Here is a 24,711-nt window from a genome sequence, read left to right on the forward strand (position 1 = left end):
GCACACCGTGGTATTATTTGTTTCATTTTACAGTATCAGTGTCATATACGACAGCACAGGGCAGCAGACAGCAAATCTTTTTGTTCTATAAAGTTGACATAGTAACAAGATCAGGCACCATCACCACAATACAATCACAATCATATTCACAACCTAAAGCAGGACAACAGACAGATGTTACGTGTGTGTTTATTGCTACTGAGGTGATGAGTTCAGGTGTGGGAGGCTGATAGAAAAGACAGCTATTGTTTTCATCCACCCTCCCTTCATGACAACAGCTGTGGAGTGGAGGTGTGGGCCTCCAGCAGGAGAACACACCATGATCTGGTCAAGCTGTGCTTATGCATGGCTTCCCCGAGCGTTGCATGTGTGGGCTTTCCTCTGTGTAACAGGGACTGGTTTCAAAATAGCTCATCAAAGACCAGCCCTTTATTGTACTCTTTGGGAGCGAGATGGAAAATCTCATGGAGATGTTTTATTTGATCCTCGGAGCTCAGATAAAAGTTCACTCTCTCGCTCTGGCTCTCTTTGTCTGGTGCTTATCTCGCTGTGAAAACAGATGATTTATGTACAGTGTTCGCACTCGAGTTTATGTGTTATTCTGATAAGGCTGGTGGGTCTGTGTGAGTGTCTGTGTCTGTGTGGTTTATGAGTGTTTATTGAGACCGCAGATTGTAGGACTGCCTACTGGAGGACACAAACAATCTTCCGTGGGAATGCAAAGTCCCACCAGTTCCCAATCCCATTCCTTATCTCCAGCATTCCCATATGAGTGATGTATATTATCCTCCTTAACTGGGACCACTTGACTGCTGCAGTCCTGGTAACCGTATGTAAATGAAGTATATTTATATGCATGCTGCAGTTTTAAGATTAGTTTAATTAGCATTACAATACAGTAATCCACTTTAAAATTATAAATTACAACTTGCAAATGCATAACAAATATAACACTAAAGTAACGGTATAACAAATTAGACATTTACAACTTGAAACAGGCAATAATAAAACAATAAAAACATTTTTGCACTGAGCTCAGAGAAGAGAAACAGAGAGAAAATACAGACGAGAGAAAGAGACAGAAGTGTGTGAGAGCGATAGAGAGATGGTGAAGGTGGTGTCGGAGGGTCAACCTCAGGTTTTGCATACTTGGTAGCGTCTCTGATACACAGCGCATATGCCAACGCCACGCCATATCCAACTGCCTCCTCACCTGCCAGATTGCTCACCTGACTCACCTGGCCTCCACTGGGGCCCTTCCCATGGGTGTGAACATCAAACAATTTTTTTTAAACTGTTAAAATCATCCTCAGCGCTACCGTTAGTGCAAATACATACATTAACTGAAGCAGCATGGGATATAGAAATTATATGTGAATTTATGCCCCCAAATTTAACGCAGTTCAATCAACAATGTGAGCAATGCTAACTGCTAAATATTCAACATGTTACTCAGTTCAGTTATTCCACCATATGTAGCGCATGTTGGTGTTTGTTCATGGGGGGGGGGGGTTATGGCTTCTTCACTTATCACTGTGACACACACACACCCCAACGCACACACCTTTTTGTCTAGGCGTTGGGGGAATTCCCAGTAACCTGCATGTGTACAGGTGATTTGCGTATGTTCACTAATCTAGGGGGTTTGGCTATAACTGTAAACCCACTACACCTGGACACGGACACACACACACACACACACACACACACACACACGGCCCCTTACTCAGCAACTGATGACCGTGTTGATAAGACCAGTGCAAACCATTAAGTGCTTCACACACTAATGGTCAACAGAGTTTGTGTGTGTGTGTGTGTGTGTTTGTGTATTCACGTCAGTTTTCCAATTCACCTGCCGCTCTGTGACCGTTGATTACCACAGAGTGACTCAGGCAGGCGATCAAATCTACCTCACTCACATATGTGCTCAGCTACAAAAGAAATATGCAAATGTAACTATAATTGACAACAGAATGAGTGGTCACCTCTGCATGGCCTGTAGACGGATACTGCAAGCTGATTTCTGTCAAGATATTAATATATAGTATGCAGTAGTTGTTCAGTCACTCAGATAACAGTACTAGTGCCGCATGTATGAAAGAAAAATTGATCTTATGTCTTTCGTATTTCTTTTGCCCATATGGCTGCACACACACAGAATCCATTTCTAACCCTCTCTGAATTCCTCCATAACCTTGAGTTTATTTTTAGAACCAAACTCTAATTTTAAGCCCAGACTTCCCCGCTCATCCTTAAAAAATGATGATCAACAACATACTTAAGGCAGTTCCAAAAAACGCGGATCAGATAAGTGTAATGCCTGTAGTCCTAATAAAGCAACACCTCTCAGGTTTCACCTGCCTCACTCTGTGTGCTTCTGACTGCAAGGGTCCAATGTCTCTCTGGCCTTATCACCTCGTCTGAGTCCTCCAGGTGCGAGCAGAGTTATAGGAATCCTAACCGTCACCCATTTCACTGAGCACTCAGGGTTTTTCCAAACACGTTTATCAAGTCTTTATATTAAGCTCTTGAGAGGTGACAACTACTTACACTGCTGCTCCTTCAACTACTACTGTTACTGTACTGCAAAACCTACTTCCTCTACTAGCACCACCACTACTATACTATTAGTGCTACTTTAACTAATTTTACTACCACTAATCCTGCCACAACTTGTTCAACTTGCATTGTTTTTATATGGATTTCCATATCCAGATTTTTGCCCCGACCTCAACCAAATACTTTGACACTTTAGGAAATGCACTTATTTGCTTTCTTGCAAAAAAGTTAGATAAAAAGATCAATACCACTCTCATATGAATAAGATAAATGTGAAGCTACCTCAAGCAGTTAGCCTAGCTTTGCACAAAGACTGGTGCTGTGTCTCAAATTGCGTACTTCTGTACTTACACTTTCTATTTTGCGTGCATAAGTGCATTCACACTGAGAAGTATGGAAAAATGCAGTGCACTATGAGTACCCGGATGCTGCACTCAAAACGGTTGTTGAGTGTGGAACTATGGACACTTCTCGCCCTCAATGGTCGCCATCTTGGCTACGTAGCAGAAGGGGAGGGACCACTTTTCAAACTGGAAATGGCGGCCGAGGACTGTGCGACCGTGAACATCGCTGCATTGTACAAATACATGTGTTTTCTGCACTAAGCACCACTGTCAGGTATAAGCCAGCAGTATGTTTATTGGGTTAATTTAGCAGTCTGTAATGATTTGGTACCGCAAACGATAATGCGAATGCTAATGCTAGTTTGCTAACTAGCTAATTTGCGGTCGTCATTTCTGGTGAGTGCACAACGGCCGTGTTTGGTTTGAGACAACACTGCTACCCTGTCGAATTTTGCGCACTACGCCAATGAGTACATAGTGCACACCGTATACTACACAGAAGTGTACTAACGGAAGTATGTAATTTAAGACACTCCATGGAGTCTTGCCTCAACAACCAGCAGAGACTCCAGGAAGTTACTGTGCCCTATCAAGAAATAGTTTGGCACATAAAACCACAACGTGTCCTTCTTGCACTTTGTTTTTTTTTTTGCACAGTTTAAACAAACAAGACATAACATGTTAATAAATGAGGTGTCTAGTCTTCATGCTAAACTAAGCTAAACTGCCTGTGGCCTTTCATTTAAGAAACATGAGAGTAGTGTCGATCTTCTCATCTAACTCTCAGCACGAAAGGGAATTAGCATATTTTTCAAAATGCCACATGGTTCCTTTAGCCACATAAACCTTCACCTGTCTTTGTTTGATTGAACTCCAGGCTCTTCCAGCATTTTTACTGTTTGTTACGATTGTCTTACTGAAGTTAAAGATTGTTTACCACATCATGGACAGTAGAGTTTCTTACTAATCTGAATGTAAACACGTGTTTTATCTTTCTACCTAAATCTAACCATGTCGGGTCTTAAATGCAGAGCTGTAGACAAAATTCCTGTTGAGAAAAAGGCCTTGTATAGGTGTGTGTCATAGTTCACAAGTTTAATATTTAAGACCATAACTCCCATGAATTCAGAAAATCTGTGACATGAGAAGCTTAATATTTTTGTTCTATGATGTCCAACGTCTGTTTAGAACTTTTCCACTAGACATTAATTAGATCCAGTTTGGCTAATTTAATATTAATTACGTCTTCTTTGTCTTCTGATGTTGTGGTTGTTATTGAGTTTGTTTTGATATTTGTACAAGTGTATGCATTGGGATTAGGATTAGTATTTTCTGGTTGATTCAGTGAGTTGAATCAGCGTCAGAGACTTGAAGCCCGAAGGTGAATGAATTCACCCTGATTGGCAGTTTAAGTCAGTGTACAAGAAAGCAAACACACAACTAAAGTCAAGACGGGATGAGACTGAAACAAACCTGTTATATTAGCCTAGGCAAGATTATGTTCTTAGCCGCTAAGCTTTTTGGCGACGATGATTTGTAATAGTTTGTGTTATTGTTCACCAGCACACTGTAAATATCCTTTGTTCCTTTAGCATTCGGCTGTGTCGTTAATGTGCTAATTAGCTAACTAATCCATCCTGTCAGCGTCCTTTTGTGAATGATGAATACAGACTACCACTGCCTGCTGCTGTGGATAATTATTTCCTCTCACGCAGGTGCAGAACATGCATGCTAGTTGGCCTTTATTAATATAGGCCTATATTTTATCTACAAGTGCACGTCACACACTGAGCGAGCCGCCTGTTAATGACGCTGTCGGCAAAGCAGTAATGATTGTGCTAAGTGGCTAATGGGCATGTAGCTACTTACATGTTTCAGATGATTCGTCATGTTTGTAGTCGACCAATGAAGATGAGTTTACATATCACCTTGGGTTCGTCCTTCACCTTCTCAAAATGATCCCACACTTTGGATTTCCTGCCCGACATGTTATTAACTAGGCTGTGGAAAAACTGCAGGTACCAGCCCTGGAAATTAGGGGCCGTACACATGCTGCATCTTAAACCGCCTGGAAAACACGAGGTCGGGCGCTGGGTGCTACTCTTGTGCCTTTTCTGTGCCAGATTTCAAGAGCGCAGTGGCAGGTTGCGTCTGAGGTTGCTAACCAACCTTAACAAGCGTATAGCCTATTTACCCGAAGTCCTGAGTGCAGAGCTGATCTTCTTCCAGGTGCTGTTTATAAGTGTGTAGGCCTATCGTCTGTGGGACAGATGTAAAGCTCTGTGTAGCCCTGCACCAACATGATCAACTTTTCCGTATTTATCAGACTGAAATTTACAGAANGAAAGATATCTGTTGGCTGTGACTGGTTTGTAACGTGACTCCTGTCTGACTGCTGAGCGTGGCCACTTCCTGTCTCTGTCCTTAGAAATTAAATTCCCACATGATGCAATCGTACAGGTTTTGATTTATTTTGACAAGGTGCAGCTCCTAATAGAGTTTCATGTTTGTTTGTTTTTTGTTTTGTTTTTTGTTTTTTTCTGTGACCAAACGACCAATGAAATCTTGCCAACCAATGACCTTTCCAGTCGACTAACATTTGGTCGACTATTACGGGGCAGCCCTAGTTCAGGTGCAACTTTTAGGCCGATACACAGGCCAAAACTCACTCTTGTTTGGTGTTTCGTCTCGCTATAGTTTCTTTTTTTTTTTTTTTTTTTTGGCACTGTATTTCTTGCATGCCTACTGCTTACAGTCTGGCACCTGGTCGCTATCCTTTTTATAAAGCCTGGACCTCACTTGAACGCTGTGGGGGTACACACCCATAAACGTCCCGAGCAAAGATAATAAGAAGAAACTGAGAAAATCCAAGCAGAGGGCAGAGTCCCTGCAGATAAATACACCGCCACACACTAGTGGGTCATCAGTGATGATTGAGAGGGATTACTTCTGTATGAGTCTGTACATGTTTTTTTAGGAAAATCCTGCATAATATATCTTGAAGAATTTCTAAATAAAAGTTAATAAATAAAAGTGACATAAAAGTTGCTTAAATGTTGCCCAAGCTTTGCAGCAAATTACTGAATGACAATAGCACTGGCTTGTGGTTTAAGTACATGCCGTATGCGTGCATAAGTATGTCAAAGGAAGTTACGCCTACAACATGTATTTGGCATGATGTCAGTTTCTTAAAAGGTGGATGTTATGTTTGCATCACTGACAGCAAAGGCTCATAAAAGAGAATAACGATCCATATCATGGGGGCAGGGGAGGATGGCTGTATCTGCCTTGATGGGAATTATATTTATAACTTTTGCAGTGTAAGCAAACATTAGACACACTAACTGATGTCTTACCGCATCGTAAAGATTATGGCCCACTCTGCAGTTTGATTCCTTACTTAGGACGTGCTTTCATCTGTTTTACATGCACAGTTAGCATCCTGAGGGTTAAAAAGGGTGTATGACATCATGCGCATCGAGTACGGGAAACGCTCTTGATATTTCACGGAAGCTACTTCTCCACCTTGTTGAACAGGTTTACCGACCGTGGCGGACTTCATTTGAAAAACCACAGAGCACTGTAAAATCTCATAAACAAACAAAATGCGTGAAGCGATCAAATCATGATCAGATTTATCGATCAAACCAGAATCTTGTGGATCGTATTTTGTAATTGTTTGTTCCTGCACATGAGCAAGTTAAAGCTGTGAAATGTGTATACAGCAGGAGTATTAACACTTCACAGGGCATGGTAGTTTATGCTTGAGTGTGTGTGTGTGTGTGTGTGTGTGTGTGTGTGTGTGTGTGTGTGTGTGTGTGTGAGAGAGAGAAAGAGAGAGGGGGTGGTTTATAAAGACTGCAATATTCCAGGTGGTCAGCCTGTCACACCTGTGGGAAATCACTGGCACTATTGGCTCAGCTGCTGCACTGTTTCAATCAATATTCTGAGAGTTTTACACATAAGCAACAATGTATGATTTGGGTAAACCCAGAAAGAAACAGAAGAACATCTTTTTCAGAACAGGTGTGTAGGAGTGGGACAAGTAGGTCAAAATTTGCAGACAACCTCCGGCACACTGTCTAGCCAAAAGTCTACATTATAGCGAGAGTCAGAGAGAAGTCTTCTGTTCTTCCCAGATTTAGGGAAATTTGGAAACCAACTGAGTCATTTCTCATAAACTTTGGCACATTGACCTCCCGTGACCTTAAGTCATCTCTCTGTGTTTACTCTGGTAGGTTTACAGTGTAGGTGCCTGCTGTTGATATGTCACTGTGATGAATTTCTACCCAAAACTTGACAAGTTGTAAAGTTCCTGTAAGCACAGTTTGAGTTTTTATCATGTTGAGATGATAGCCCAGGAATAAAAGACAGGGTGTACCAATGCCCGCTGCCTCTCGTATGACATATGTGTCATATATCATCAGTCCAAGGAGGTCACAGGCGCTGCATTTGGATTTATTATGACACTGCTTATCAGCCGTAAATGCCTGTGTCAAAGGTATTTTTTAACAGTATCTATTACTGTGGGCAGCACGGTGGTGCACAACACAGCAAGAGGGCTGTGGGTTTGAATCCACTAGCTGGCATGTTCTTCCCGTGTCAGCATGTGTTTTCTCCGGGCACTCCGGCTTCCTCACGCAATCCAAAGACATGCACCTTAGGTTAATTGGTGACTCTAATTGCCTTTGGGAGTGAATGGTTGCCTGTTTCTTTGTGTCAGACCTGTAATAGCCTGGCAACCTGTCCAGGGAGTACCCTGCCTCTCACCCAGTGACAGCTGGATTAGCCTCCAGCACACCCATGATGTTGCACCAGGATAAGCGGTCAAGGAAATTCTCGTACTCGTACTCATCATCCTTCACTTATCCGGGTCCGGGTCGTGGGGGCAGCAGCCTCAGCAGAGAAGCCCAGACAGTCTTCTCCCCAGCCACTTCCGTCAGCTCTTCCAAGGGAANGGTGATGTAATCCCTCCAGCGTGTCCTGGAGCGGCCCCGAGGTCTCCTCCCGGTTGGACATGCCCGGAATACCTCCCAAGGGAGGCGTCCGAAAGGCATCCTTACCAGATGCCCGAACCACCTCAACTGGCTCCTCTCGATGTGGAGGAGCAGCGGCTCTACTCCGAGTCCCTCCCGGATGTCCAAGCTCCTCACCCTATCTCTAAGGCTGAGCCCTGCCACCCTACTGAGGAAACTCATTTCGGCTGCTTGTACTCGCGATCTCGTTCTTTTGGTCACTACCCAGAACTCGTGACCATAGGTGAGGGTTGGAACATAGATTGACATGTAAATCAAGAGCCCAGCTTTCTGGCTAAGATCCCTTTTCACCACAACGGACCGGTTATAAGCGCCTGCATCACTGCTGACGCCGCCCCAATCCGCCTGTCAATCTCCCGCTCAATCCTACCCTCACTCGTGAACAAGATCCCAAGATACTTAAACTCCTGAGGCAGGACCTCCCCCCCGACCTGGAGTGGGCAATCCACCCTTTTCCGGCTGAGGACCATGGCCTCAGACTTGGAGGTGCTGATTCTCATCCCAGCCAGTCAAGGAAATTGAACAAATGAATCCATTACTGTAGAATCCCTGACATTCTTCTTCTCAACAGTGAACATTTAGAGTTTGTAGTCGAACAGATTTACGTGTCTGGACTGTTTGAGGAAAGTCACATAAGCGCAAGTTACTCAGAGGACCAGCGTACAGGGACCTGATGGATCTGACCCTACTTTTTTTTATGCATTGACATTAATATGCACTCTGATGTAGAGAAATAGGAGGGACAGTTGAGTGGAAAGTAAATTCTGCCACTGACAACGCTTTGCCTCCAGGCTTCGACTACAATTTAGTCGTAATATCGTGATGAATCAGCATCCTTACTCAGAGTGAACTGAATATAGACGTTTCAGAATCGCCTCATTAACGTTGGTCGTTACACATCAGATTGTCCTGTGTGTATAGCAGGCTCTTTGACTCTTTGGTGTGGACTGGTTTTGTTGTGTTACAGTCAGCGTGTGTCTCAGGCCCAGCAAGCTTTGGGGAAATCCCTCAGCGACACACACCTTGACAGAAGGCACATGTTGCAGTGCCAGTGGTGTACTGGAATCCACGTCTGAAATAATCATACGTAACAACAACAAAAGGGAACACACTCGCTGGTAGCATATATTGAAAGTGAACTATGAATGACTCTGAGTGTTCCTAGCATGGGTGTGATGCAATATCTGTGGCTGTTCGCTTCCCCACAATTGGTCATGAGGAACTATGTCATTTTTATATAACAGAGTTAGGAAGCTAATTAAAAAATACACACACTCGCCCCACGGAGTCATGAATTAATTTAGAAAGGAAGGGATTAATTAGTTTTGGTATGGTTTATATTTTTGTATTGTTAAATGTATTTTTTGTTAGTGTTTTGGGATGTTATTATTTCTTATTTTTTGTGATTGCGGTCACATGAAAATGGGCTCTGACACTCATAATCTATATGAACATCTCATCTTCACCTGTACGTTTTTTTGGTTGGAGAGTGGGGGTGAGTGGGTCACCGTATTTTTTGTTGACCGAACTTTTCTTTGTTTGCTGTGATCATCTTAATTATAAGTCTGTGCACGTTATAGTAAGTTTATTCCTTTTCATGAATAAATTCATTGGACGTATTTTTGGATCTCAGCGAATCCCAGCCTCAGCCTCTCGGTGGCTTTTAGTTTGTTTCCTGAAGTCGCCACAAATATTGAGTAGCATAAAAATGTTTTATAAATGGTTTATGACACAATATTATGTAGTTGTAAGCAGACATCAAGTCTTTTCAAGTTTTAATGATGTAGTTTTCAACAGCTTTAACTTTAAGAAGCATTCGTAACTGGATTCTTTAGTCCACGTTATTCTTGGGGCTAACCATTGTGGCTAACAGCCAACGGCAGGTCTTTCAAAAATAATCGCCTTCGATTAGCAAATACTGCTTTGTTTTTTTAAACAGGTATTTAATTAACATTAAATAAGCATTTTCTAAAAATGTCTTTATGGAGCTCTGGTACCTGCTGTGCTGGCTGCAGTTGTACTAACAAGACTGAGCTAAATTTCTCGTAACATACAGTAAAAGTTCCATTGCCTACCTACAGATGAGGAACTAGTTGCTTCCCATCCCCATACTGTCCCATACTGAATCAATACATGACACGATTTTTCCCACATTTTTGTCCACACCCTACTTTAATGCTAAATGTAGCAGACATAGCGGAGATTAATCGTTTTTTTGCGGAAGCGAATGACTGAGGAAGACACGTCAGTCACGCAATGTCAGCACATGATTAGCCCTGTCTTTTCCTGTCTGACTGCATTCTCAACCGACATTAGAAAGTTGCTCATTAGAAAATGCGCTCAGCTGTGTCAGTCTTGTGGACATTTCATTATTGAATAGTGCTGAGCCAAAATAAACACATCTCTCATTAAGTCATATTTCTTTTTTAAAGTGTTTCGCAGCAATATTTTATCATAAAATTGAAAAAAAAAGCTGTCAACTGGCTCCTCGCATAAACTTTTCCCACGTGTGGAGAAAGGTTCGTGAACTGCACCACATATAATGAGCACAGACGTCAAAACACAAAGTGCACGTATGGGTAAATACATTACAATGGACTGTAATGCAAAATGTGTGCAAGTGTGTGTGTGTGTGTGTGTGTGTGTGTGTGTGTGTGTGGAGTTTTTTTAATAAACATTATTACCTCCCCTCTCTGCTCTGTTCTCCCCACTCTCTAAATTCAATCATGATGACATTGTTCAGTCCTTCTACAAAGCCAAAACTCTAAAGCCACATCATTATCTCCAGCGATACCTCTGTTGTGACTAAAATGATAAGAAACCACAGATACACCACAAGTTTTGATTCCATGAAATAAAACCTAACAAGCTTAAAAACAGTCACTAAAGCTCTATCTGTTGTTTGAAATCCACAAACAATGGAAAAAGAAAAAAAGAAAAAACTTTAATTTTGTAAACCACTCCCACTCAAGCAACCCTCATGGCCAAAGGGGTTTGGCCAAAATTGTGCAAACACTATAAGAGAGAGGTGACGTCCAGGTGGAGCATCACACAGGTGAGGCAGTCAGATTCTCATGTCTCCACCCTCTTCTGCCTGAGGATACTTTTGGCTGCAGCAGACGCGGGAGGAGCGCACACCTCTGACTTCATAAGGTACAGATGTCTTTGTCATTCATTTATTCAGGTTGTGACTTTTTGTGTTTGGCCGTCATGTGACTGTCTGTCAGGCTAATAAGTTAGAGAAGTGTGTGTGAGACTGCTTCTTTCACTTCTCTGTTCATGCTGTGAGTTTTGATTCTCTCTCACCAGTGTGTGTTCTCTCTTTCCAGATTACACTTTTGGCATGCTGGCAAAAATAGAGACGGTGAGTGTGATGTTATTTTATTCTAATTATGATAATAGTTATTGTGCTTTTTTTTTAAATCAGCCCAGGAATAATACTATTATAACTGATGTGTGTTGGCTGGGGGTAAAAGGTTACATGTAAGAAAAGCAACTAAGCCACACATCACTGTTACCTGTGCCGGTAAGCGTACAAACACTTGCATAAATTTGCCAGTCAAACTAAAATACACATGGTCACAGTGTTGTTACCTGGCTCATTTCCAAGACAACACACACACCAGCATGCAGCTCAGATCAGGTTAAATATTGTACAGTGCATGTGAATGTCATTAGCGTGCGGTTTTATGAGGTGCAGTTTTCATTGGGGGACCTTCAAAATCCTGTTTGTGTCTCTCATGCCTATTACTGTGTCGCCAGGCATCAAGAGACCAACTTTAGTATTTCCCAGATTTTGTTTCGGTGACCTTAGTGCGTAAATGTATGTAGAAATGCAGGAAATTGGGATTTAAATCTCTGGGAACGTCCCTCAGACCCGTCGTTTTATTGTGTCCACCCCACTTCTCAAACCAAAGTTACACTCTTGGTTATTTTGGAGACAAATCTATGCTAGATGGAAAAAACTGATCATATTATGAGAATGATCACAGCTGTTTAATATCAGGCAGAAAATGCATGATTCATATATTCACGGCTCATTTAGAATTAATAAAGGAGTGCATCCCTAATCTTCAGATCTCAGAGCAAGATTATTCACCGTATGATCCACCGCAGCTCAAAAGTGCACCACAACAAAACAACAATGGGATTTCATGAGAAAAACACAGCAGGTGTACGGTCTGATAATAACAACACCTCAGGCTATGACTGACATGAGATAAATGCCACCCATCATGCAAAGTGTTTTCTCTCTGCCAGCCTCACACAGCTAAAAAACAAAACAACAGAGTGTGTGTGACGTTCTGTCCCGCTCTTTGTCTGTCAGATGGCTTATGTGACCGAGATCAGGCTGAGCGGAGGTCGCGGGGCCTGGAGCGGAGTGGCTCCCTCCTCCTGCCCCGAAGTGGACCTGGAGGTCATCGAGGAGTACCTGCAGGAGCACTCGCTGGAGGTCCAGCCTGCGCACGCACCCACCTCACCTCCGACCACTGTGGGGCAACAAACACACTTCCACCAGAGCACCAGGATCATAGGTTAGTGTGGTGGGAGCAGTGAAGAAGACGATAACGTGATGATGCTGGTAGATTTTTGTGTCTTTTTGTCTGACTGTATGTTTCTCTGTAGAGAACAGCTGGTCAGGTCAGCATGCGTATCAGTGGCACAGTGGCCCTCACACTCCCAACGAGGACTATGAAGAGCAAGCCCTGCCTCCAACCTGGCCTAGTTCTCATGACAACCAATGGGTAAGTTCAAGGACTTCAGGCTCTTAATAAATTACCTTTTTCCTGGTTAAATACTGCAACACATCCCTTTTTGATTGACTCTATTCATGATTTATGAGAATGGTTACACTGTGAATTATTAACTTGTTTTTATATGCTGTTGCTTCAGGACCACATCGCTTCGTATTCCTACGAGACGCCTGCATACATTGACTCAGACTCGTTGTCCAGTAGCTCCCAGTACCAAGAGTACCGGGACTCCCCGTCACCATCGTCTGACAGAGGAGGCAGGAAGGACAGAGACTCCCTGCCTCTTGTCCCACTTTCAGGTACATGCACACAGCACAACACATCAGCATATCTACAAACCAAATCTCTGTGTATTTGGCGTTAAGCTCTGTCGGGGATTTTTGTTCACGCGTACACACACACGTCATTGACTCACTGTCACCTCATAGTTGTATTTACATCCCCTTCCTTCTCCGCAGGAAAGAGGAAGGAGCGATTGTTCCAGTTCCTTTTCGAGATGCTCCAGACTCCATCGATGCGGAGCTGCATCTGGTGGGTGCAGTCCTCCTCTGGCACGTTCCAGTTCTCCTCCCAGAACAAGGAGCGCCTGGCGCAGCTGTGGGGCCGGCGCAAGGGCAATCGCAAGACCATGACCTACCAGAAGATGGCACGGGCGCTGAGGAACTACAACCGCACCGGCGAGATACAGAAGGTGAAGCGGAAGCTCACGTATCGGTTCGATGAGAAGACGCTGAGAGGCCTACAAGGAGACTCTAATACAGTGTAGGAAGCATGATGGAGAGTGTATATAAGTATAGAAATAAAATGAGCACAAAGGATTTTCAGATGGTCGTCCCATTAAAGTCCTTTCTGCTGATTCTAATTCTCTGGCATGTAACTGAATACTGAGTATTTCTATAAGCCAGCAGATGCAACACTGCAGGTCAGAAAAATTACGTAAACCTAAAGGGTTATCACATAACATCTACTTTATAAGTAGAACTTAACTTGTTCTTAAAATAAAATGTGTGGTTTTCTGTTTTGTGTGATTCTGTATTGCAGATATTCAGCAGATAAAAGATTTTTATAGACTTATAGACAAAATTAGGTTGTGTAAACATGATCTGTTTGTGACTAAACATCATTTTTAAGATGAAATAAATGAAAATATTTTACAATACCCAATATATTTTGTCTGTCTGCTTATCTATCCATCTATCTGTGTGAACAATGATGTCCTGTCCTGAGGTGCATATCAGCCATGCAAACACAGATGCACTTATGAACTGGAGCAAACACATATAGACACACACGCACAAACACGCACCCATAGCCAAAATTGTATGCAAAGTGAGCATGCATTTAAAATGCGGCTCTAACAACAGACCTGTTAATCAGTAACATCTACAAAGTCCCCTGACACACACAGAGAGGTTGCCAAAGTAAAGTAATTTAATTTTCATAGTCAAATGACGGGGCCACACACACACACACACAGACACACACACACACTGAAAACAAAGTGACACAGGGGCTCATTACATAATGTTCAACACACCTCATCTGTCATTCCTGACTACACAGGATAGTATTTTTTGTTAGATAATTTTAACAAACTTCTGGTATGACATATTTACAGTAATGTGCTGAAAAGTGTTCAAGTGTATGTACATTTAGATTTAGATTCATATGCTGATAATATACAATCTGATTCTTTAGATGTCTTGCCCTTAAAAAGTGCATCTCTTTTCTGCTGTATGTCTACTGCGCTGCAACAATTTGCTGCTTACTTCCACGGAGCCTTTAAGGAAACTATAATCAAAAATTCCCCATAACGGCAGATAACGCATTACAAGTTGCACAAATGGTACAAAGTGGTTTACACTTCAGGTCTTCTCAGTGGGCGTGGTCATCTCTCGCCCACATACTCACACTTTGTTTTTAAGTTTAGTAAACATCGTGTGGATGGATCAAATCAAAACAATACAGCACTACATACAGTATAAATTTAATGTTTGTTCTTTGTTTTGTCACTCATTTTGTTTATCTGCTAGTTTAATATCTGATATCTACGAAAGTGTAAGGGCAATGTTAAAGAAAAATAATCTTAATATTTGGGAATAACGTCATAAATCTACGAGAATATAGTTGTAAAACTATGAGAAGAAAGTCATAATATTACGAGAAGAAAGTCGTAAATCTGTAGGCAAACCCTGGAGATCGTGACTCCGGAAGAAGAGCGGAAGAGCCCTGGTTTCCGGTTGTAGGCTGTTTATAGTCCGCGTGATATTGACCAATCACGTTTGAGCTGGCTGCAGTTGTTGCCAGGTTAAATGCTCCGTGCGGTGAACTAACGAGGCGGAACATAATTGGCGTCACTGCAAACTCTGAATCCATCGCAATGGTTCAGCATATTTACTTATATATAATCGGAAGTCGGAAACGGAAATTCGCCTCCTCCGCCCAAATCAAACCGGAATGCCAAAAAATCGGGGGGCTGCCCCCAGAGGCTGTATAGCCCGAATACAGCCAATGGGTTCCGAGAATGTAGCAGTACTAATGTAATATAACATGTTACCAACAAGATTTCGGGTGTTATTGTTACTCCCTATCCTCAGGCAGCCTTAGGATGCAAAGCAAAACAGGATATATTGTAGGTATATGAATGGAAACACACTGAACATGATAATGCACAGTGCGGCATCACCCAGATGTGCCATCACCAGCAGCACCCTTATATAATTTAGTCTCTATATGACACCACCACCTTCAGGGGATATACACCCACGTGACACAGTTACAGGGACCTACCAACACATTTTCACTCTGACCTCGTCACATATTGATGTTTGGTCATAGGCTTTCCATGTCCACATACAACTTGCAAGGTACCCTGGGTGCGTTGGTTGTTGACATTCTTGGACACGGTTTAAAGTTCTGCCTGTTACATGCATTGTCTTCTTTCAAAATACACTTCTGTTTTCACAGGAAATTTAACATTTACATACAGTCTCTTTCGAAATAAATGCATTACGTCAGTACAACACCACAAATTGACGTTCTTTTTCCTTCAACCACAAACACACGGTTAGGTTTAGGAAAAAAAAACACATGGCTAGGTTTAGGAAAAAAGAACAGGGTTATGCTTTAGAATCTTACGGGACAAAAACACCAATCTTATAACCATGGAAACTGGTAACAAACGAACTAGGTAGTTAGCTAACTAGCTAGCTAACAGACTGCTACAATAGGGATACATTTAAGGTCAACTTCGAAGCCAAAGCTAACTATGGAGGAGTGAACTGAGGACTGTGTATTTTGGGGGGGAAAATCTGCATATTGAGCCTTTTACTGAGACACTTTGGTACATTCCTCGAATCATCCTTAACGTTTGTGAAACAGAATTGCATTTCTCCAAACAATTTGTAAAAACAGCGCCACACAGTGGTTAACCTGCAAAAGCTGTAACCTGTTCAGTTATGTTGCCTTGGTCCAGACCATTGAATCTGCCCACACTCCTGAGGGGGTCATCCCTATATTCCCCGGGTTCTATGTTCCCCAGTCGGGGAACATAGGACCCTTTAAAAAAAAAAGGGTCCTATGTTCCCCGCTTTCCCCAAAAGGAAATATGTTCCCCGCTTTGTATGGGACCGGGGAACATAGAACCCTTTTTAAGAAAAAGGGTTCTATGTTCCCCGCTGTTGCCGGGGAACATAGGACCCTTTTGAGTAAAAGGGGTTAGGGTTAGGGTTAGGGGTTAGGGGTTAGGACCCTTTTTTTAAAAAAAGGGCCTATGTTCCCCGGGTCCTTTTGGGGAAAAGCAGGGAACATAGAACCCTTATTATTAAAAAGGGTTCTATGTTCCCCGGTCCCATACAAAGCGGGGAACATAGGACCCTTTTGGGGTCCCATACAAAGCGGGGAACATAGGACCCGGGGAACATAGAACCCGGGGAACATAGGTACGCTCCCCTCCTGAGTACCAGTTGAAAATGGAAACGGAGTGTTACGAGTTGACAAGTCCGTCCGATATCAGGCATTTGTTAGTGTATCTCTCAGAAGTTAATATTTATGTCAATGAACATGTTGGTTCCCTCAGACTGACAAGTCCTTGTGTCATTGTCTACAAACAAGATCGTCAAAACACTTTTTCATGTTGTCAGTATAACAGTGTGTACTCTGTAAATATTTTAAAAAGCACAGTATGGCTAACGTTTTGATGACAGTGCTTGAAAATGCACTTTTTCTGTTCGGGATATTTTAATTTCATCAGTACAGAGTTACACATTACTGTATGCAGGAGATTGACTGCAGGAGAGTGGCCAGGATTCACATTTATGCCTTTACTGTTTGTACTGTAATTTGTTGACAGACCATAAATCTGCGATAAAGAAAAGAAAAAGACAAGACTGTTGTACAGCTCTGTACAGCACAATGGAAAAACACACAAAATTAGAAACGTAAATATAGGAAACTCCCCTTTGGCAGAGCTGCACATGAGCTATTTTAGAAAACTGGTTGATGATTGGTTGATCTGACGCTTCACACATTCCCCGTCATTAGTGAAAGTCAAGAGTACCCTGAGAGCAATTCATCAGTTCAGAACACAAAAGATGGCTAATGGAAATGTATAGAAAGTGTGCCTGACAGATTGTGACAACTGGTTCAATCATTGTGCTCACACCTACGCAGCTATGCAATCAACTAATGCCTAGATGTTTTGAGGGGTGAGATTATTCAACAGAGAACCAGTATAATACATTTGATCAACATGGCATAAGCGACAGTAGACAAGTGTATATAATTATTGTATGAATGTGCCAAAGCATTTGCAGTTTATTCGGAAGAATGGAAAATTACTTTTTTGATGTGCAGAGGTGACAAAATAGATTGAGGTTGAAGAAACAATTTTGAGAATTTCAATTCTGACATGAGAAATGTACAAAAGCGACACATTATTGACGGCTCTGGTTACTAGATATTTTGTAGACATGGCCGGCCAATGACTTTTGGGGGCCTTAGATAAGATTTAATTTGTGGGACCTCCTCATTGTAACGTGTTGCCACATTTAATAGTAGTTCAAGCACATATAATGCACAAATAAGCATGTAAAGACCTAATAATAGTAACACTATGGTTAAACCTGGGGGCCTCCCGCTGGAGGTGTTTCAGGCACATCCAAATGGAAGGAGGCCCCGGGGCAGACCCAGAACACACTGGGGGGATTATATATCTTATCTGGCCTGGGAACGCCTTGAGGTCGCCCAGGAGGAGCTGGAAAGCATTGCTGGGGAGAGGGACGTCTGGGGTACTTTGTCCCGGATTAGCAGATGAAAATGGATGGATGGACTATTGTTAAATAGACTACAGTAAATAGTATTTGTCTGTTACCCCCTAACACAGAGTTCTGTAACCTTTCCAATCAACAGAGTCATTTTTGGCCAAAACAAAAAGAAAAAGAAAATGCCTGGACCCACAAAAAAAAATGTTTAGCCTTAAAACGAAGGTAACACAGCCTACTGAGGCTAAATTAGCCAATAGGTCTACATGAGTATTCATTAATATGTTTTAACACAACATAGCTGAAGTGTACGGTTATGACTGTTTGGTTCTTTAACTTTGCAGTGTTGGTGATGAAAGCAAATGAATCTGTCCACACACTACTAAATTCTCAGTTTTTCTTAGCTAGGGAGACTCAAGACTACCAATAGTTATTGAGGTTTTGGTTCAGAGGAAAAGGTACAAGGCCACAGACTGATGATGCACATTTTAGTTGACGAAATGTTAAAACATTTTTTATGCAGTGTGTAGGCTGCACACTTTTACAATTGGAGAATTTAAGAATCACTTTTGGCCTACATCAGTGATGAAAAATTACGTTATTCATTTACGTGTAATTTTTTTTAAGTCACAGGGAGCCACTAGAGAGGGGCCAAAGGAGCCTGGTCTCACTCCGAAGTCGTCGAAATCCAGTGCTTAGGCAGTGACTTACAGCGTCACAAATCAACTACAAAAAGGCGTCTGTTAACGTCACCATGATATGCGGCTGGTTGCTGTTGTAGTTTAACGGTGCCCGGCAGCATCAGGGGGAAACATGGCGGGACAAGGACGAAAATTAAGGCAGCAAAAGTTCGACTAGGGATGGATGGGTCCAACAAACACGGACTTTCACCCAAGAGAGCAGTGTTTGTGTCACTTCAGATTCTAAAGCCAAACCCTGTTATTTTGTCCTAAACCTAACCACGTGTTTTTGTTGCCTAAACCCAACTATATGAGTTAATTGTTGAAGGAGAAAAAAATCAATTCGCAGTGTTGTACCAACGAAGCGTGTGAAATTTCCCATGAAAATGGAAGTGTATTTTGAAAGAAGACAATGCATGTAACAGGCAGAACTTGACACGGCGTCCCAGAACGTCAACAACCAACACACCCAGGGTACCTTGCACGTCATATGTAGATGTGGAAAGTCCATGGGCAAACGACAATATGTGATGAGAATGTGTTGGCCGAAGAGCCACAGGTTGACTACCTCTACCCTAACCATATGAATATTCTCTTCCAGGGCCTTTTACTTAATCTATGTTTTCATTAGAAAGGGCTGAATCTCCCTGTCTGAATGAAGCAATTGACACAACCAAAAAGATCTGATGCACGAGGCATCCATGTGGTGAAGAACATGCATTTATCACAAATGTCAAATAATATTGTGCAACGTCTGATACAGTGACTGAAGGAGAAAGAAAGACAAAGAGCACTGTTTAAATCAAAGGTTACCATAAAATTGCCCAAGAAAAGTGCAAAAGTTCTAGTAACAGGTAAATGTAAATATTTTAATAGGAGCAAAATCTGTTGGAGCACTAGTTTGGAAGATTAAAGGTGTGTAGTTTAGTCTAATTTCAATCAAATGAATGTTTTTTTCTTTTAAAGTGACTTTTTCTATACCTTTTGAAACATCAACAGTGTGTTGTCAGTATTTGTTGGCTGCGACATGTCAGTTTTTGTTTTAGAAGTTTCATTTTTATTTCTTTAATATCTCATATTCATTAAAAAATATGCTTTCTAGGGGGCCCCCAGTGATCACGGGGCCTAAGCAACTGCTTGTAATGCTTAATGGATAGGGCCAGCTCTGTTTGCAGATTCAGATTTTTACACTTAAAACATATGATCACCTTATAAAAAGTGATGCATGACGAATGATTTAACCACCCAACAGCATGTAAAGTTGTTCAATTTAGTTCAAACTATTAAATGCTGCTTGAAAATGTAATACAAAAATCAAAATATGAAAGTGAAAGAGGGTATTTTGATATTTTAAGTACATTTTCCTTCACTTGTAATCCACTATTTCTTTCCACATTGTAGTATTGCTACTTTTACATAGTAAAATATCCACTGGCAAACACTCCTGTTGTGTGAAAAAAGTGACATGGCTCATTCAGAAGTCGTCTCCTCTAAGGCTACAGAGGCACATTTATCAGAGTGAGAAAAAGATTTTCACTCACTGATGAAATACAGATGGCGTCTCCACGGAGCGCACGCCTGTTGTTGTGTGTGCACACAGAAGAGAAGCGCATGCATGTTTGCATATAAAAAGCATCTGTTCAATACAATTCTGGCCATTTGAAGCCAAGAGCTGAACGCAGGAAGGAATACACTATCTGAACAACAACCACGGGATTATGTTGGACTTAACTCCGCTGTGGAATTCATCCCACCTGTCCACAGCCATCAAGGAAACCTGCTCTATCACACTCCACAGCGTCTCTACCCTCCCTGGGCTCCATCTTCAGTGATGGCTGAGTGGAGCTGGGTGGCGTACACAGTACTAGAAGTGATTATTGCTGTGGCGTGCTGCCTTGGTAATGTGCTGGTGGTGTGTGCGGTGTGTGTTGGTATCCGGGATTCTCTCCGGGAGCCCACTTTCTGCTTCCTTGTTTCCCTGGCAGTGGCTGACCTCCTAGTGGGTGTGGCCGCTGTGCCCCTGGCTGTACTGTTGGATGGCTGGGTGAGTGTGACCCCTGACCTGTGCCTACTTCTAAGCTGCGTTGTGCTTGTGCTGACTCAGGCCTCTGTGCTGTCACTGCTTGCCATCGCCGTGGATCGATACCTGCGGTTACACACACCACTCAGGTGAGGTATGCATTCTGACACACATGGATAACATGCATGTTGATTTGTTGAATAACCGTCTTTCATTACATCTTTGTTTTGACCCTGTCAGATACAAGGCCCTGGCTACACAGAGGCGTACATGGATGGCTGTGTCTATGTGCTGGATACTCTCATGTCTGCTGGGGTTCACCCCTCTGTTTGGTTGGCGCAACTACTCCTCTCTACCATCTGACTCCACCAATACATCCTCCTCCTCCTCCTCCATCTCTCCACCATGCACCTTCCTCTCAGTGATCTCCCTCCCCTTCATGGTCTACTTCAACTTCCTGGGATGTGTCATGGCACCCCTGCTGGTCATGACCCTGCTCTACACTAGAATCTTCTGGAGCCTGCAGGGTCGTCTCAAGGACAGCTGTCCCCAAGCCAAAGCCTCTCTGCTCAGGGAGAAGAGGCTGGCCCTCTCCCTGGCTCTGGTTCTCATTTTGTTTGCCGGCTGCTGGATTCCTCTGCACCTGATGAACTGTCTGCTGCTGTTTCAGGGTCCTCAGGCTGTCACACAGGGGACACTCTATACAGGCAGGTGGCTTTTGTAGTCCGTATACAGTCATGTTTTCATTCTCATGCTGAGAAATAAGTTTGGAAAGTTCCCCTTGTGTCTTTAAAGTTTACCTACTTACTAGCAGTTAGAGTGAAACCTAATAAATCCATTTCCTCCAGGTATTCTCCTGTCTCACGCCAACTCAGCAGTCAACCCCGTGGTCTACGCTTGTCGCATTCCAAAGATCCAACAAGCCTACAGTCAAATATGGAGGCGCTTCCTCGTGAGGCTGAACTGTTGCCATGGGGACGAGCAACTTCGACGATCAATAACAGGCAGCCGAGCCAATCGCACAGAGACGTGTGGATCGGGAGGGAAGACCACACCCTTAGAAAAGACCAGAGGGTCATTTTCAGTCCAGTATGTTTGAGGTTTGAGTTCATGGGACTTTTGACAGGAAGTTTTCACCCACTCACAAGAAAATCACTGCATCCAACAATCATTTAAGGCTTTATTAAACATGAACAACTATGAGAATACAGACAGCCAGTGAGAGTTTGAATTTGTGTGTAGTGTTTGGTTTGAATGGATCCCTGCATTCTCTCACTTTGCCACGGCATTCAGTCGCAAACTTTAAGTTAGCAAAGCTATCTCAAGAGTCGCCACTAGAGGGTGCTGTAGACTAACAAACACAACAGCTGCTGCTGTACACAAACCATGAAACCATCAGAGTTGCAGTGGGTGACACACAATTTCAAGGTTTACTCTTTTTGGACCACTGATTTGAGGCAAATATGACTTTATTGAGATGTACATATTTCTGTCATGTGATAGCTTCAATCAATTCATCACTAACTCTTTGCCGCACTTGCTCCTGTCTTTCTGTGATCTCTCAATAAATGTGATACTTAGCCACGAGAGTGTGTTGAGCATTCATGAGTGTTCAGTGAGCTCCTCAGGGAAGGCAATAGACTGTATAGTTATCACCTGAGCAGGGTGCAATCCCACCCACCAAACTATACAACCTACTACCTCACCCTGACAGAGCCCAATTCAGACACACCGCACGTTCACGTCCTGTTTGAAACCTAATTTACTTGCGCTAGAAAAAAAAAAAAAAAAAAAGACAATGCTTGACACAGTGCATTATGTTGATTGCTGCGAGAGTACGTTTTTGATTGGACGGCATGATTGCCCATCTGGAGATGACAGTCGGCGAGTGGCTGACTCAGCTGTCTCCTTGGGAAAGACAGTAGATTGTATAGTTATCTCAAAAAGAGGTTACACAACCCCACAACTATTCAATCTACTACCTCAGCCCCAAGGACAGCATCCACGTTGCTTCAGCATCAAAGATCCACAAAGGTAATTCTCCTGCAATGGCACAGAGAAAAACAAGAGAGGGTTATCTTAATTAACTATTCTCTGGGAAATACATGCAAGATAAAACTGGGTTAGGCGGTCATTTTTTAAGTGTATATTTGCGTCACATTTTCGACTGTTTAAATTCAGTCCTGGCACAAAGGAGTGTGATCGTATCTTCAGTTTGATCTCTGATTCTTTGTTTTTGCTCCTGGTATTGATTCAAAATCATGACTTATGGCTGTAAACCGCTTTAGGACAACAAGTCTTCAATGGCCGAGATTTGGAAAAGCATCTATCACTTCTTAACAAAAGATGATTTTACATATTGGCACATCCTCACCGATCAACCAAGCTTCTTTTTTTTTTTTTGGGTTGGACACGAAGCTGAGTGTCTTTAAGAAATCCGTTCCATTAAAATAAATCAGAGACAAATAATTTAACGGTAAGCAGACATCGGAAAGTGAGAGCACTAATGTGTGAAAGCCCAACAAACAACTCACTGGCTTCCTGAGACTCTGGCATGTGATCGAAAGAGAGAGAGCGAGAGAAAAAAAAAAAACGAGCTGCTCGACTCTGTGCCAGGAATTCGTTTCCGTTTTTGCCAAAAACTGAGCTCATTCCAGTGGGCTATCCCTGTGTAGGCTGGCTGCTGCTTCTCAGACGGAGGTACACACACAGATGCCTGCAAATATGGCTTCCACCAGCTGCCTCTGATTGAATACAAGGCTGGGATTCTGCCCCCCAAAACACAACAAGGAAACACAAAATGGCGTCTCGCACATCGGCCATTTTAGGTCTGCTAAAAAACACTATAAGGTCTAACTTTCGTTTGTTGTTGTTCTTATTTTATTTTTTAATCCGAGCCTGCTGTCTGTTGATGAAGAAAGAGCGGTTGTTCTATCGACAGTGACGGAGAATCAATCTCGTGCCAAGCACTGAGACGAAGCCAACAGGCACAACGGCATGCTCACTGTCACGGGTGCTCTTACAAAGTAAGAGAGCAACTCGGACAATTCTTTCAAGACAGCCGGAAAGTTCACGGAGAAAAAGCAACATCACATACAGCACGTCACTGGTACCATTAACAGTTCAGCTTTGACTGTATTTTTGGTTTCCCAGACTTTTATTAACCTCACTAGGAAGACTTGGCTCATCCTCAGGCGGCTAACAGCTGAACTCTTACAGGATAATGGTTGGGATGGGCCAGCAGGTTAACATGGCAGCTACTGAAGGGTTAATGAGTGCCAGACTAAATGCCAGACCTGGGCCTCAGATAGACAGAGAAGGGGTTAGGAGGTACACTGCTTGCATAAATTAGCATACAGCCACAACCCCTGAGACTTGGTCCAGACCAGCCCATAGTTAGCATGCAGTAGACCCTGCTAGTCTGATTACAGAAGACCAGACAGACAGAAGGGGGCAGGGGGGTGTTGGCATGATGCCCAACTCCGCCACCGTGCCAGTGACAGATCTACGAGCTCTGTTCGGTCGCCGAGAATTGTCCCCTGACTGGAGCCGTGTTTGGACGACAGACTAATAGTGATATGACACAGTGTACCGGGGAAAATGGGTCAAATTAATGAAGATTTAACAGGACATCTGAGCATGGCCCTCGAATGAAAAAAAGAAAATGCTTTAAATGCTTGTGGGGAATTCTGTGCTTCTGGGTTAATTGCGAAAATTGGCGTCCCATTCCCTGCACAACTCCCGACTGTTTTGGAAACACTGAGGCCAAACTCGGTCAGTCATGTGAGCTCTATTGGGCGCTGTTGTCTGTGATCGTGGACTTTGTCTATGGCACATAAAAGGGGCACACATGGCTCGGCTGGGGCAAATCATTTTCTCTGTCAACAGCTCCAAAATAAATGAGCCTCTTGCCAGTGGGGCAGCTGAGGGGATCTTGAAGAAAAGATGAGGAGAGGAAGAAATGTGGCCTACTGAGTCGACTTCATCTGCCTATCAGACAGTCTGTCTGTGCATCTTTCACAGCAGGATTACGGCTAAATGGTGATAAATTCATATT

General features: G+C 42.8%; 2 protein-coding genes across 3 annotated transcripts; both read left to right on the plus strand.

The window, feature by feature from the left end:
- The first annotated feature begins 10,759 nt into the window (after positions 1-10,759).
- LOC126403433 (transcription factor Spi-B) lies at positions 10,760-13,862 on the plus strand. Of its 2 annotated transcripts, XM_050066099.1 has the most exons (6): positions 10,760-11,092; positions 11,269-11,303; positions 12,267-12,474; positions 12,566-12,684; positions 12,833-12,992; positions 13,152-13,862. In XM_050066099.1, the coding sequence occupies exons 2-6, from the start codon at positions 11,283-11,285 to the stop codon at positions 13,457-13,459; spliced, it is 816 nt and encodes a 271-aa protein (XP_049922056.1). In that variant the 5' UTR covers positions 10,760-11,092; positions 11,269-11,282; the 3' UTR covers positions 13,460-13,862. The 2 variants fall into 2 exon arrangements, with proteins under 2 accessions (XP_049922056.1, XP_049922057.1); XM_050066100.1 differs by lacking the exon at positions 10,760-11,092 and having other exon boundaries at positions 11,143-11,303.
- A 6,211-nt stretch (positions 13,863-20,073) lies between these two features.
- On the plus strand, positions 20,074-21,753 carry LOC126403450 (adenosine receptor A1-like). The gene is made up of 3 exons (XM_050066126.1): positions 20,074-20,803; positions 20,895-21,361; positions 21,503-21,753. Exons 1-3 carry the CDS (start codon positions 20,466-20,468, stop codon positions 21,751-21,753), a joined length of 1,056 nt encoding a protein of 351 aa, XP_049922083.1. The 5' UTR covers positions 20,074-20,465.
- Positions 21,754-24,711: the final 2,958 nt, after the last annotated feature.

Source organism: Epinephelus moara, chromosome 16, assembly GCF_006386435.1.
Source record: "Epinephelus moara isolate mb chromosome 16, YSFRI_EMoa_1.0, whole genome shotgun sequence".
Classification (NCBI taxonomy): domain Eukaryota; kingdom Metazoa; phylum Chordata; class Actinopteri; order Perciformes; family Serranidae; genus Epinephelus; species Epinephelus moara.

Coding starts and splice junctions, on each gene's coding strand:
- LOC126403433 (XM_050066099.1), top strand. CDS start 11,283: ATGCTGGCAAAAATAGAGACG. Junction 12,475..12,565: donor CCAGAGCACCAGGATCATAG/GTTAGTGTGGTG, acceptor GTTTCTCTGTAG/AGAACAGCTGGTCAGGTCAG. Junction 12,685..12,832: donor GTTCTCATGACAACCAATGG/GTAAGTTCAAGG, acceptor CTGTTGCTTCAG/GACCACATCGCTTCGTATTC.
- LOC126403450 (XM_050066126.1), top strand. CDS start 20,466: ATGGCTGAGTGGAGCTGGGTGGCGTACACAGTACTAGAAGTGATTATT. Junction 20,804..20,894: donor CGGTTACACACACCACTCAG/GTGAGGTATGCA, acceptor TGACCCTGTCAG/ATACAAGGCCCTGGCTACAC. Junction 21,362..21,502: donor ACAGGGGACACTCTATACAG/GCAGGTGGCTTT, acceptor CATTTCCTCCAG/GTATTCTCCTGTCTCACGCC.